Source organism: Lacerta agilis, chromosome 7 (genome assembly GCF_009819535.1).
Source record: "Lacerta agilis isolate rLacAgi1 chromosome 7, rLacAgi1.pri, whole genome shotgun sequence".
Taxonomy (NCBI): Eukaryota; Metazoa; Chordata; class Lepidosauria; order Squamata; family Lacertidae; genus Lacerta; species Lacerta agilis.
The window spans coordinates 30,924,136-30,939,905 of record NC_046318.1 but is presented as its reverse complement, the minus strand read 5'-3'; the positions used below and the strand labels follow the sequence as shown (position 1 = coordinate 30,939,905).

General features: G+C 42.0%; 1 protein-coding gene across 1 annotated transcript in view; it reads left to right on the top strand.

Annotated features, from left to right (window-relative positions):
• The first annotated feature begins 2,497 nt into the window (after positions 1–2,497).
• CTDP1 (CTD phosphatase subunit 1) overlaps positions 2,498–15,770 on the top strand; it is a 50,855-nt gene continuing 37,582 nt past the window's right edge. Inside the window, exons 1-5 of the mRNA XM_033154761.1 lie at positions 2,498–3,126; positions 8,970–9,053; positions 10,575–10,668; positions 11,737–11,865; positions 14,011–14,161. Of these exons, the coding sequence (XP_033010652.1) occupies positions 2,813–3,126; positions 8,970–9,053; positions 10,575–10,668; positions 11,737–11,865; positions 14,011–14,161 (772 nt within the window). The 5' untranslated portion in view covers positions 2,498–2,812. The remainder of the gene's footprint in view (positions 3,127–8,969; positions 9,054–10,574; positions 10,669–11,736; positions 11,866–14,010; positions 14,162–15,770) is intronic.

The window sequence follows — 15,770 nt, the reverse complement described above, 5'->3', positions numbered from 1 at the left end:
ATCATATAACACTAATCCTGAAGGATCTTCACTGGCTCTCTATTTGTTTCCAGGCTGAATTTAATACGCTCGTGTTGACCTATATAGACCTAGGCAACTTGCCGCTCAGGATAACTGAAGGAACATATCTCCTTGTATCATAAACTATGGACTAAAGGAGAGCAGGGAAAACACATTTCTCATCTCACCACTGGTTATTATACTTGTGTTACATCATCCTCACCACTAAGAGAATATTAATGCAGTACAAAGCCATTGTTGCCCTCTCAAAAGAGTCCACCACAGACCAGAATCAAATACATTTAGTGTGAATAATGAGTGAAGCAAAAAATATAGTAACTGTATAAACTCTTAAATTATATATTCATACCATTTTAGCTTGTGAGTTGCTTCACACCCTTTTTTAGAGCAACATTAAACCCTTGGTTTCTATTCAATAGGTTTTGGCTTTAGGCTCACTCAAACCCTTCAATCAGTGTAATTGGCACTATCACCTTGCTGACATTAGGTCCGTATAGTTAAAGCTATGGTTTTCCCAATAGTGATATATGGAAGTGAGAGCTGGACCATAAAGAAGGTTGATGCTTTTGAATTATGGTGCTGGAGGAGACTCTTGAGAGTCCCATGGACTGCAAGAAGACCAAACCTATCCATTCTTAAGGAAATCAGCCCTGAGTGTTCACTGGAAGGACAGATCCTGAAGCTGAGGCTCCAATACTTTGGCCACCTCATGAGAAGACTCCCTGGAAAAGACCCTGATGATGGGAAAGATTGAGGGCACAAGGAGAAGGGGACGACAGAGGACGAGATGGTTGGACAGTGTTCTCGAAGCTACTAACATGAGTTTGGCCAAACTGCGAGAGGCGGTGAAGGATAGGCGTGCCTGGCGTGCTCTGGTCCATGGGGTCACGAAGAGTCTGACATGACTAAACGACTAAACAACAACAACAACAACAACAACAACAACAAGAGGTTACACATAATACCTATTCCACCTTTGCAAGAAATCTATTGATTAGTGTGGCAGCACTTTGGAACTCCCTTCCTATTGATATCAAGCAGACACTGTATTTTTTCTGCGCCTGCTAGAAACATTCTCGTTTAGACAAGCCTTCCGAAATGCTTAGAAATGCTGATGTGAATTTTAATGTTTTATTAATTTGCTGTATGTTTTAATGTACAGTAGTGCATTCCCCCCCCCCCCCGATTGTATGGTATTATCTTTTGGTCAACCACTTTGATGGGTGTTTTTTTTTTTTTACAATCCAGCAGTGTATGAATTTTATGAAGTAAATAAACTCTTTATTAGAAAGTTACTGAAAACCAAAGCACACACAGAAAATGTGGTGATAGTAATTCAGGGTGGTTTTAACTTCCCTCCCCACACACATTCATCTACAGTGTGGGGACATTTAACAAGTACACGATAGAACTGTCATAAGCATCAGTCATCATACTGGAGTACATTAAGTACTGGTAACACCTCTGTTAGCTGATTTTTCGCTTCCTAAAACAGCGGGTGGCGCTGTGGTCTAAACCACAGAGCCTAGGGCTTGCCAATCAAAAGGTCCACGGTTCACGTCACATAGCTGTCAAGCCTCCCTGCTGTTCCCCACTGCTATATACATAGCTGTCAACCCTCCCTGCTGTTTCCCAATGCTATAAGGGAATTTCCCGCAAAAAAGGAAAAAGTTGACAGCTATGCGACGGGGTGAGCTCCCGTTGCTCGGTCCCTGCTCCTGCCAACCTAGCAGTTCGAAAGCAGGTTGAAGTGCAAGTAGATAAATAGGTACCGCTTCAGCAGGAAGGTAAACAGCATTTCCGTGTGCTGCTCTGGTTCGCCAGAAGCGGCTTAGTCATGCTGGCCACATGACCCAGAAGCTGTACGCCAGCTCCCTTGGCCAGTAAAGTGAGATGAGCGCCGCAACCCCAGAGTCGTCCACGACTGGACCTAATGGTCAGGGGTCCCTTTACCTTTAACACTTGTTAGGATGCACATGGCAATTTTCTTAAAACTTCTAAAATCCATAATTCTCCATCCCCACACCAGAAGTTTGATAAAGGACGGGCTTGTTATTTGGAATGCTTTTTGTTTTTCGTTAGCGGACACAAAAAAAATTTCCTGAATTTCTGTAGGGTCCCTTGTAGTCAACTACCAGGAAATCAGGTCAGCAAACAAGCAAACAAATGCCGCTGCCGTCCTGTTTGCTGTATCCAGCTACACATGCCCCAAACAGCCAGAGAAATGCATGCTGGGACTTGTAGTTAGCGTTAGAACTTTGCAAGCCGGCATCTATATCCCACAATCCCCTTCGACGGGGCAGAAAAACACGGGGCAGTGTTGTGTAGCGCACGCGGAGGGGCGTGTTAGCGAACGCGCGCTTGCGTCTCCAGTAAGGTAGGAGCGCTCGATACAGGAAGGAACCGGGAGGCGTAGCTGAAACTTGCCCCGCCCAGGAGCTGGAAGAGCGTGTTGAGAGGTTACTATACTATTCGATTGCCTTCGCTGTCTCCAGAGGCGGGCCGGATTTAACGCGGCGGCCCCTTTAAGCTGGCCCGGGCGCCAGAAAAAAAAAGGTTGTCCCGCGCCTGCGCAACGGAGCCTTGACCTCGCGCTCATTTGGCGCTGCTCGTGACTACTTCTTGTTATTATTTTTTTTAAAAAAAGGTGGTAGTTGGTGGGTGGGGGAGGGGGAAGGGCAACGTTTCGCGTTCGATTCTCCTCATTTAACCGGCAGCGGCGCCTACGTCGCCATAGCGACCTGTCCCTAGCCGAGTCGGGCCCGGCCTGGGAGCCCCAGCGGCCGAGGCCATGGAGGAACCGGGAGCGGCCGCCTCCTCCTCCTCCTCCTCAGGAGGGGACGCCGCCGCCGCGTCCGAAGTGACGGAGATCCGCGTCTCCGGCCCGCAGCCGCTGCGGCTCTTGGAATGGAAAGTGTCGGCCGGGGCCGCCGTGAAGATCGGTTCGGTGCTGGCGGTTTGCGTGCCTATCGTGGGCCCGGCCCGGCCTGGAGCCTCGGCCGCCGAGACCGGCCCGCAGCGGACAGCCGAGCGAAAGGTCAAAGCGGAGCGGCCGGGAGTGGTGCGGGAGCTGTGCGCGCAGCGCGGGCAAGTCATCCCGCCCGGGTAAGAGCGCGGAGGAGGAGGAGGGGTCGTCCGGGGCTTGGGGAGGGCAGCGGGCGGTGGGCCGGGCCCCGGGAAAGCGCCACCTCCGGTGGCTTCTGCCTCTCGGCTTCTACGCCTGGACTTGGGAAGCGCCTCCAGTATCCGTTCTGCTCTGCTCTCCTGCGAAGATCCGGGACAGGGTGAGGAGAGGCGGGAAAGCGCGGGAGGAGCAGCCGGTGCCTTCCCCGCCCTCTTACACGGCGCCGCCTGTGACTGCCCAGGCCCCGCTGTTCCTCTGCCTCAGATGCGGCCCCAAATTTTAAAAGGCGCCGCAGCGAGGTGGGCTCGTCCGGCGCTTCAAGCTGCCAGCCCGCCTTCCTTGGGTCTCGGTTGAAGCGCGTTAGGAAACCGATCTTTGCTCCCCGTCTCCATGGAGGAAGTAGGAGGAGTGAATAGCGAAGGGCGAAACACAACCCCTTTTTACTTGCTTTTGCATTCTGCTAGGGCAGTTGCAATAATGTAGGTTCCCACATGGCTTTAACACTTCTGAGGTGAAGTTTTCAAAGATGTGCAGACGAGCCACAGGCAGCTTACCTTGAAAACTAAGGGCCAAAGATGGAGTGAAACAGCTTTCTTTTCTTTATAGCCCACAGAGCATAGCAAGTAATGGGAATTCAAAACGAGCTTTTAAAAGCCCCGAAGAACACAATCCAGTTTAAAGAAACTATTCCACCTGACTACATTACTGAACAGACCATCACCTTTAATGTTCAGGAGGCCTATAGGAAAAGGGAGAAAGGTGGGCAATATATATCAGGGATGAGGGTTTTCCATAGCCTTTGCCATTGCCCAGAAGCTTTTCTAGGCTAATCATAGGCCCCCAAATTTCAGTGTATGGTGGTATTGCAAGAAGGGCCTCCTCAGCAAATCTCAAAGCTCTTGTAAGACCCTTTTTACTCAATTCTTTCTGTCATTTGGTGATTTGTTGTGACATCATAGTACAGCTTGACTAGCTACTTACTGTTTCGTGCCTGTTCTGCCTGACATTGAACTAATTACTGTAATATAGGGCTGGGGAACCTGTAGCCCTCCAGTTGTTGTATTTCAAGGTTTCTCCATTGGGGACCTTATAGTAAAACTTTGACAGCAGAAGAGATGATAAAAGGCGAGGAGAAGGTAAGGAAGACAGATTATGGGGATTCCCATAAAATACAGTGACTTGAGCTATATATTTATGGAAAGGCAATGTGGTGCCATGGTTAGAGCATTTGGCATAGATTGGAAGAAACAGAGTACAAATTGCAAAGCTTACTGAGTGAGTTACAGGTAGGTAGCCGTGTTTGTCTGCCACAGTCAAAACAAAATAATAATAAAAATTCCTTCCAGTACCACCTTAGAGACCAACTAAGTTTGTTCTTGGTATGAGCTTTCGTGTGCATGCACACTTCTTCAGATACACTGTGTGTATCTTGGTTGGTCTCTAAGGTGCTAATGGAAGGAATTTGTTTTATTTTGTTCTTACTGAGTGACTTTGTGCCAGTTGCCATGTCAGGATAACCTACTTCACAGGGGTGTTGTGAGAACAGAAGGAAGGGCCTGAATTCCTTGAAGGAAGGGTGGGATGTAAACCTGATGTAGAGTGTGTTGTTTGTGTTTAAATGTGTAGTACACCCTAGCCCAAGGGCTCAAAGTGAGTAACAGCAAGATAAACAGCCTATGATTAGAGACAATTAACCTGAATAAGTCAGAGCTGCAGTCATGAGTGTAGACTGTGTGGAGGAAGCAGGCCTTGGTAAAATGTAGAATAAATGTTAAAATTAAATATGTTGCACTTTATCACTTAAATTTATGTCTGTTTATACAAATGTAACACTCATTCTAATACTCAAGAACACAATTACCCAAGTCTGATCCAGTTCAGAACAGTTTTTCATCTTGGTTACTTTTTTCTTTAATTCCTAATTTGCAGTGGTGATTTCTTGACCTATGTTGTACCTGAACACAAAAAATTGTAGGAAACGCTATTGTAAAATTAATTAGACATTAAATTTCGGGTGGGGAATCACACCCCAGAAGTTGATTGAACTTAATTCTTGTCATCCCTGAACATAGCTATCTATTAAAGAAATTTCAGAGTAGCTACACTCTCTAACTTCATTCCAGAGATATATGTATGCAAAAAGATGCTGCGATGTTTGGGATGTGCATTTAGATACTGAGGTACATAGTACCGTACCTTGGGATAGCAAACTACATATGATATTGACCTGCACTGTGGATGCACTATCAAGAATACAGGTGGAGGAATGACAGGTGGATCTTTCCTTTCTCCAAGTGCCTGCTTGGTTTCCATGCAGGCTGAGGAAGAAGGGGCTTTTTTCCTTCTGTGGTTAGTATAGAAATCAAGTAGATCAAATCTGCCCCATCTTCTCATTTGCCTTTATGAAATGTCTAGTTTCCTATATGTACCAGACATATACTTACACACAAAAATGTGCATGTTAGTGGTCTGTCTCTAGGTTAGCCTTCTTTCTTCCCATGCAGCAAGGATCCTATATTGCTCTGAACAAGTAGTTCAGCTGTTACCTGCCTGCAGATGTCCTTCTGCAAATGGCCTTATCAGTATTCAGTGTCTGTTTTTGTTTGTGCTCAGATTTAGAGTGGATAAAAGCATCTACCACGTCTTATTTATTTATTTATTTAAAATGTATATCCTTACTTATTGTTTGAAATGAATATCCTGACTGTTTGTTTAAGTTTGTGTATGTGTAAAAGTAAAGCAAATTCAAAGCATCAACCAAAACATGATTATCAATAGTACACTGTACAAAAGACAAGGCTTTTGAGAATTGAATGGTTCTTACTTCATGCCTAAGGGCATGGTCCTAACCCTAGATCCACCAGGATGAACAAGTTAGGATGTGGCAGATCTCAAGGTCAGCCAGCCAGTTCCCAGCTCAGCTGGGCTATACACGCACAAGTCCCCAAGCCTGATTCAGCCAGAGTTTCGCAGGTGTAAATAATTCCCTCATCCCAGCTCAACCAGGGCTAAGCTGGCTGAGTCAAGTTTAACAAAACTTACACTACTGTGAGCCCTGAGAAATAGGGCTCCAGGCAAATGGTGGGGATGGGAAACTATTTTAAAGTCTTGTTTTCCCTCTGTCAGGCTGCTCCTGAGTGGAGTTTGGATATGATGTACTTTACACTAGTTAACTTAGGTCTGCATAAATCATACTGGTTTCCCATACTTAAGATTGCTCCCTAAAACATATTGCGAGAGATGCCTGCTGAACCTCCTTGGGAAGAGCATTCAACAATCAGGCTGTTATAAAGTGAAAAGTTATTCAAAGGAGGAAACACCCAGAAGATGACCTTAACAAAAGAGTTCATATGGGATAATACAATCCTTCAGATACCTCACTTCCAGGCAGTTTGGAAGCCAATTTCAATACAACATTTTGTCAATACAAGCAAAATATGCTTAACATGCTGGGTACCTATTAATAACTTGAACTCCCATAGTTCTAGTTACAGGTAGGTAGCCGTGTTGGTCTGCTGTAGTCAAAACAAAATTAAAAACAGAAAAATTCCTTCCAGTAGCACCTTAGAGATCAACTAAGTTTGTTATTGGTATGAGCTTTCATGTGCATGAAGATGCTACTGGAATGAATTTTTCTATTTTTTATTTTGTTTGAACTGCCATGTTGCAGGAGTATAATGCTTTTCACAGAAAGCCCATGGATAACAATGGGAATATTGCATTTGTTCTGGAAGACCACAATTTGCACACTAATCTAAGTTGGTAAAGAGTGCTTAAAGCAAAGATATCACTTAGGCACCCATAAACAGAGAGTTGAGAGCAGGCCTAAGCATCCCTAACAAGTAGTGCAAGGACAAGCCAAATACAGTGTTTCACCTTATTAGCGCTCACCCATCTTATTACTGAGTCAAAGCAGTAACTTAGAACAGGATTGGTCAGCATGATATCCTGGTGACCTTGCTGCCTAGAATTGAGGCACATTGGAGTCCTACAACAGCTGAAAGGCACCACCTTGGCTACCCATGGCTTAGAAAATGCCACCATTTCACCTGGATGGGACTGTACATACTGATGACACTTTATTCCAGAGCATGTATGATCTTCCGTAACAGTTTCATGTAGATGTCTCAAAAAGGTATCCCCCATTTTGAGCAGGCAGATAAGAAGTACATAATGCAAGAGTGTGCCAAGAAACCTTGAGGGCACACAGGATTATTAGCAGAGTTACACTCTGCAGTCCTTTTTACAGTGAAGGTCATCCACTGAGCAACCAAACCAATTTCAATTCTAAAACTGGCAAATCAGATTGAAATGTGTCTTGAAAATGTGCTATTTGGGATTTTCTAGATGTGTGTGCCTTTTAGTGAAACAGAACTTCACATCATCTCAAAATGTTAGGTTGTAATATTGTGCATACTTTTTACAAGCCCATTCTAGGATGGTAAGAGAGCCATGCTGTTAAACCATTTAAAATAGTACTTGGTCTACATTTTTAGCTCCTTAAAAAAAAAAAAAAACCATTCAAGACAAGAACTTTATTCCTATGAGGTGAAACTAAAATGACTTGTCAACCAGTACAGTGGTACCTCGGGTTACAGGCGCTTCAGGTTACAGATGCTTCAGGTTACAGACTCCGCTAACCCAGAAATAGTACCTTGGGTTAAGAACTTTGCTTCAGGATGAGAACAGAAATCGTGCGGTGGCAGTGGGAGGCCCCGTTAGCTAAAGTGGTACCTCAGGTTAAGAACAGTTTCAGGTTAAGAACGGACCTCCGGAATGAATTAAGTTCATAACCCAAGGTTCCACTGTACTTCATATAGCTATGAGCCCTCTCCCAACAATAAGCCATTTCCCTGATCTTAATCAGGCATTCATTTCAAACAATCCATTTATTTCATTGACATTGTTCAGGAGAACTCCCCAATGAATAAGGAACATTAGGAAGCTTCCCTATGTTGTGTCAGACCATCAGTCCATCTATCACAGTATTGCGTATGCTGACTGGGATTGGCTCTCCAGGATTTCAGACAGGGTTCTTTCCCAACCCTACCTGGAGATACCTTGTCCTACCTTCTGCATGCAAAGCAGGTATTCTACCACTGCAGTATGGCACAGTCTTTGTGCTTTGGATTGTGCCCAGATAGATGTATGCTTTCTGGGATCAGTTAAATCCTATAAAAGAGGGTTTTTTAATAACTAAAGTGAACAGTGATAGATTCAGCTGTTATAAAAAATAAATAGAAATAAGCATAAAGAAAACTATTAAGCAAACACATTCTGTATTGTGTGAATAAACATAAGAAAGTTGTGAAATATCGTGGATAGTTTTTATGTTTGTGTCCACCAAGCAACTGTTGCCAAGATTTTCAGACTGTGATCTATGGATCACTAGTTCTCCATGACCACCACACAGATGGCGTATTAAAAAGACAGTTACCATACTTCCAAATGCAGTAGCAAGATGAGCACTGAACCTGATCAGAGGCTAACAAACATTACATTTAGCTTCATAGGACTTCATTCACAAAGCAGGCATATCCATCCCATTAAGAAAACAAGAATACTGATATTAAAATGTGCATTATATGTGCTTTTAATATACAGAACAATTTTAACTGGTCTACTGAGATACCCCCATGCACACACACACCCCAGCAATTTTCAGGTGGTCCGGCGGGAGGAGGTAGGTTGGTAACTGATGCTCTAGTATTCAACGTGACAGTCAGTGTAAACCCTGATTTCCCTACTTCTAATCTGATACAGAATATAATATAATATAATGAAATCAGTTTTTCCTTAAATTAGATTTTTCTTTGCTTTCCAGAGGTGTCCTGGTGCGGATGGAAGGATGCAGCCATCCAGTTGTTATGAAAGGCTTATGTGCAGAGTGTGGCCAGGATTTGACACAGTGAGTATTGTTGTATGGACTTTGACTTCTACTGATGGTGCTGCATTAAACTGAGGATTGTCACATTTGAGGAACTTAAATTGAAATCAATTGTGTTGCACTGGAATAATGCTCTTCATATCTGGAAAGAACAATTTATGTTTATTGTATGCCCAGCAGTGCCAGAAATAAGTGGGAATATGGAGCATGCGAACTTGCACCAGCATAATATTACAAAATAGAAATAAACATCAGTTTGTTGATAATAAATATGGCATTCTTCATAAAATGTATGCAGCGGACTAAAACATTGGTAGGTATGAGCACAGGTTAATTGATGGATAAACCAAAGAATCATTCTTTCAAAAGGAACGTAAAACATACTTGCTGAACTAGTGGGCATGAATGTAACAATAAAGAACCAAATGGGTGACAATGTTGTACATAGAAAACAGTCAAGTTTGTTAAACCTCTTGAAATAGTTCTGATTAATAGAATTGATTGGAGTGTCTTGGGAGTTTGAAATAAAGATTAAGGCTGTTGCCTGTAAGAAACCTTCATGTTTGAATATGCATTTTGTGTCCATTGTCTTCACAAAGGCCAAACAGGACATTCTTGATATAACTATCAAAATACACTGCTGCCCACTGATGTCATATGGTAGCTTATGTGCAGATGAAGCAGGGTGGATGAAGATCAACAACATTTTGAAGCCAAGCGTAATCAGTATTGCACAATTGCTCATGCACCATTATTATTATTTATTTGATTTATAGCCCACTTTTCCTCCAAGGAGCTCAAGATAGCACACATGGCTTTTCCCCTCCCCATTTTATCCTCACAACAACCTTATGGAGGTAGGTTAAGATACAGTGACTGGCCCAAAGCCCCCAAGTGAACTTCATTGCTGCATGGGGATTAGAATCCTGATCTCCCAGGTCTTCATCCAACACTCTAATCCCTACATTACACTGAAAGCAGTTTTATTCAGATATTGGGATGCTGCTACCCTGTATTCCTATATTCCAGTTAAATTCTTTCTGAGAGCAAATGCACTTTTGGAATTTTACGTAAAACAAAACATACACAAACCCAAACAATTTTATATTGAAAAACAGAAATGTGGTATTTGTTGTAAATGGTTAAGACTTTCTAAAAGCCTAACATTTCCCTCAGTAAACAGAAATGAATCCTAATCCTTTTCACCATTTTTCTATATGCTTCAGAGGATGCCAGTAATTTAAGTACATCGGTGTATATATGTACTTGAGTACTTTTTACTTGGTTTAAAAAGCGTGACTCTGGTCTCTGTACCAAGATGTGCCATTTTTTCTGTTCTTAAATTATATTATTCTGCTTGCCAATTAAACATCATGTAAATTCACTGTTTGTGTACACTGTTTAAGGCTGGTTGGTACAAGTGGTAAATAAGTTAGTTGTCTTTAAAACATATGGCACAAATCAGTCCTGTTAGAGGGTTTTGTGTTTTTTTGGTAACTGTAATTAATAAGATTTGCCTGATATCTTTCACATTGTTGTTAGGCTACGAAGCAAGAATGGAACACAAAATATGCCAGTATCCACAGCAACTGTATCAATGGTTCATAGTGTACCAGAATTGATGGTTAGCTCTGAAGTAAGTATACTCCTACTCTTCCCCTTATTTTTGGCAGGGGTCCAAAGTTCAGCAGATTAATTAGCAGAATTTCTTCATTATGAATGCATGTAATACAGCAAGTTTGTCTTAGCTAAATTTGAAGTTGAAAGCAACTCTTTTAAGTAGATAGAATCCTAAGCTATACATGTTTCTGATATGTTGTAATCAAATTTTAGTTTTGAAGAGAGAACTACTGCCTGCTCCTTTGGATTTCACTCTATATTCTTGTTGCACAAAGCCTGCCAAGACTAGTTTAGATGGCAAACTTACTAAATTTATATCCCAGTCTTTTTGCCAAACACAAAAGCAGTAAAGCAACACAATTAAAAATACTGTTGAAATTGAAATAAAAATGTGTATAACAGTCACATACCACCACAGCTAATATTTTAAAAGTAGTCACAAACAGGATATTTTGGCCATCAAACACTTGGGTGCAAGTAAAATGTTATACCCAGGAAACCAGCTGCTTTTACAGCACATGAAGAGCAGGGGAAATTACAAGAGTACTCTGTACAAGATGCATAATAGTTTCATTAGTGCAAGGATTTCCATTTGCACAAATGGGGGGTTCTGCTCTGGGGGGTTGGAGGAATCTCCAGGACAAATTTAGATTGCACATGAGAGGAGAAGGAGGTTCTGTTGCAGTCAGAGTCTTAGCACTAACAGAAGTACTTCATTGGATAGCACTCCTTATTTTTTTGCTTGTAGGGGAAAAATGCACACTGCATCTGCCACATACCAGAAGTTAAAATAAACGCCCTGCTGCAAAGTCCACTAATTAAACGTGTTGATGCAGTGAGTTTGATACATACAAATTGCTAGGATTTTGGAGGCCTAGAGGGCAACTCTAAGATGATGTTCCACTCCCATTTGTTCTTTAATATGAGTGAAAGGAGCTATTTAGTCAACTGAATTTTGGCTGGCTGTTGTTTGTTTTTCTTCTTTGAAATTACTGTACATTGCACTGTGTCCACTGAGATCTAATCAAGTTAATCCTCATGCTTCAAATACACTTAATGGGATACTCGATGTTTTTTATTGTAGCAAGCTGAACAGTTGGGAAGAGAAGACCAGGAGAGGCTACGCAGAAATCGAAAACTGGTTCTAATGGTAGATTTGGACCAGACATTGATCCATACAACAGAACAGCACTGCCAACAGATGTCTAACCGAGTAAAGCAACATTATTGATTATTGTTCTTTGCCAAAATACATTAAAACTGTTCAATATTTCAAGAATGAAATGCTTTATAAAGTTCCAAAACTAAGAGGCATCCAATTCATAGCAAATACAAACTTTCCAAAATATATAGTAGATCCTGAGCCCTTGTTTATTATTCTAGCTTTCAGAAGAAATTCAAGGCATCTAGCACGGAAAGTAAGAAAATATTTTAAAAAACCAATAAAAAATTAAAAAATACTGGCATACATACTATGTCTGCAGTAACTACCAAGAAACCTTTAGAATTTGATGTCCAAGCATTGAAAATAAGAAATACAGCCTTCAGGATGGGACAGGATAAAATCAATAATATAAAAATAATGCATGTGAAATCTGCTTGTATTGCTTTTTGCCAGAAAAGGAACAGTGGGTGATAGTCAACTAAATTTTACTCAGAATAGACTAAATGAAATTAATGAACACTAGTTAGGTCTATTAATTCCAATAGACCTTCTCTGAGTGAAACTTGGTTAAATAATCATCTAGTGAATATTCAGTGAAAGTACTTGCCCACGCAACTAAAGGTGCATAAAGTTTGGGACATTTCGAGAACCTCTCCTACTTCAGCTGTTATGAAATTTGCTCTGAGGTCTGGTGTACTCTCCAGTGTAGCAACTGATAGAGCTGGAAAAGACACTTGCTGCCCATGTGGGCTTTCTGGATCCTACCCTGTTTCTCATAAAATAAGACGTCCCTATAAAATAAGCCATGGCAGGATTTTCAAGCATTTACGAAATGTATGACATACCCCGAAAATAAGCCGTAGTGCTGGGCGCAGTTCTGGGGGGCGCCAAGGAAGAGTCGAGGCTGCCCGCACCTTAAAGCCTCCTTCCTGCTGGAGGAGCCGCCCTCCAGCTGCTGCCCATCTTCTTTACCGCAGCGCCGCACCGAGCGGAACAACCAGCAGCCTCGCCTCTGCCTGGCCTGGCCTCCGCCTGCCAGCTCGGCGCCTGGAACCGTGTGGAGCACCCCGAGCCAGCGGGACCCAGCAGAGAACCCAAGAGGTTAAACTATTGGGATTGGGACTAAATTACTCCTCCCCCCCCCAAAAAAAATACTTGCCATTGTATTTGAATTTCCTTTGTGTTAAAAGAAAAAAAAAGTTTAGCAAAGAACGTACATAAGCTGTGCAGTCTTGGCAGCCTGCACCCACATTTAGTACTTCCCATGGCTCTCACTTGGTCCGTTTATAAATCTGTGGTAATAAAAATAAGACATCCCCTGAAAATAAGCCATAGTGGGGGGTTTTTGAGGGAAAATAAATATAAGACGGTGTCTTATTTTTGGAGAAACACGGTAGCTAGAGAAATGGGAATGAAACTGAAGTTACCTAGCTAGCTCCCAAATATTCTTAACTAAATTGATCTACTTGATAAATAGCTAATACTACTTCATCATATAGTGACTATTTTCAGTCATTCTATGATAAGTTGGTCTAGCCTGTGACTCCAGATGTTGCTGAACTACAACTCTCATGATTACTGGGTATTGGCTTGGGCTGACAGAAGTTGTAGTTCGTGAGATATTATAAAAACCATGGCAAGCAAATGCTCTTTTTATTGAACTTTATAATGTATATTTTTAAGTGTATAAGGTAAAGGTAAAGGGACCCCTGACCGTTAGGTCCAGTCGTGTCCGACTCTAGGGTTGTGGTGCTCATCTCGCATTACTGGCCGAGGGAGCTGGCGTACAGCTTCCGGGTCATGTGGTCAGCATGACAAAGCGGCTTCTGGTGAACCAGAGCAGCGCACGGAAACGCCGTTTAGCTTCCCGCCGGAGCGGTACCTATTTATCTACTTGCACTTTCGAACTGCTAGGTGGGCAGGAGCTTGGACCGAGCAACGGGAGCTCACCCCATCGCGGGGATTCGAACTGCCAACCTTCTGATCAGCAAGCCCTAGGCTCTGTGGTTTAACCTACAGCACCACCCGCATTTAAGTGTATACAAACTGCTAATTTTTAAAAGTTTGGTACATCTAATAGTGGTTGAAAACTAAATTCTTTTATAAGCTGAAAATCATTCTGTCTATGCCAGAAAATGGGTTTTATTTATGAGTTATAGCTTAAGTCTTACCAGTGTTATCTCTCCCTTTCAGGGAATATTCCATTTTCAGTTAGGTCGAGGGGAGCCTATGCTACATACACGGTTGCGTCCTCATTGCAGAGAATTTCTAGAAAAGATTGCCAAGTTGTATGAACTACATGTGTTTACCTTTGGAAGCAGACTTTATGCACATACAATTGCAGGTAAGCAATTCCATGAGAGGTGATGGACTCTCACTCCTTGGAGGTTTATAAGCAGAGGTTGGATGGCCATCTGTCATGTATGATCTAGGTGACATTCTTGCATCGCAGGGGGTTGGACTAGATGATTTTCAGGATCCCTTCCAACTCTACGGTTCTATTCTAAGTAACATAATATGGAACATTAACTATCAAGTGACTGCAGCGTTGTTCCCAAATTGCTTTTCAAATCTTGTTCAAAAGTATTCTTGTTATACCCTGCTTTTTTCCCTGATCGGCACTCAAGAAGGCTTATACAAATTATGCTGAGAGTAAATGTCAAAAAATAGTATCTGCTAATCTACAACAGGATAAGAGATGATTATTATTATTTTATAAAAAATTTATTAAGTTTTCCAATAAGACAAAATACAAACCACAATCAAACAAACAATAACAAACAAAAAACAGATATCAAAACTACAAAAATACAAAACTATAATACTACAAAAATACAAAAATCTCATTATCTTTCCCAGGTTTCTGACATTCTATTGGGACCTCCTCACGTCCTCTCCTCTGCGTTCATTTCCAATCCTCTTTTAGTAACTTTATAACATTGTAATATCTACTTTTACCCTCTAATCTTAATCATACAATCATACTCATTATATCTTAAATCTTAAACCTTATTCTTGTCAACACATTTTAACTCCAAAATCTTATTCTATAAAACAAACATCAAATTACACATCACTACCTCTTATATCCTTTCTTAACTTAACTTTGTTATGCTATAGCCTATATTTCTTCTGATTCCAATTCTCAGTCTATTAAAAAACCCAAATTAACCTATACCTAAATATTTCTTCCAATCTCATATTCCATTTTCCCTCTGGTGTCGGATACCGTGGTCAATCCTTCCTTTCTAATAATTCACCCATTACCCCACCCCTCTCCTGCCCATTTGTTTCTCATCCTTCAACTTTCCCACTCCCCCCCAGTCTCCCCCCCCCAACCTTCCACCAGTCCAGATTCTCCTTCTATTATCACATTCAAAGTTGATTTAACTTTTTTCACTTTCACTTCTACACTTCCCTTCAGATGTAGCTTCTTCTCCAGAGTGTGGCATTCTTCTTGATAACTTGTTTCAATAAAATCATAACAAGGTTTCATTTCCCCACTCTCAAGTTCCTGTTGGATTCCCTGTTGTTCTTGAACTTCTTGAACTTCTGGGCTGCCACCCCAAAAGTCAGCTATAATGTTCAAATTGGGGGCTCCCCGCCTCTCACACAGAGTAAGCCCCTCTTGTTTAGAAGCCTGTGCCAATTCATCCTCCAAAAATTCCACAGGATCCACTTTCACTCCCTCCTCTCCTTCGAGTGGGCATAAAGCAAAGTTTTCCAAAGTTGCTGCAATCTGGATAAACTTTCCTACAAGATTTTGCTGAAGTGATTGAAGTAGTCTTAGTTCCAACAATATTCTCTCCTGGATTGGTGTCATTGTTGGGTCTACGGAGACCGTGGGATTTAGTTGGGCGGAAGTGATAAGGTTTCAGTACTTTTCCAGCTGCGCCAGCCGGTCAGCAGCCGCCATTACCGGACCGACCAGGGATCCTTAGCCAGAGGGTCAA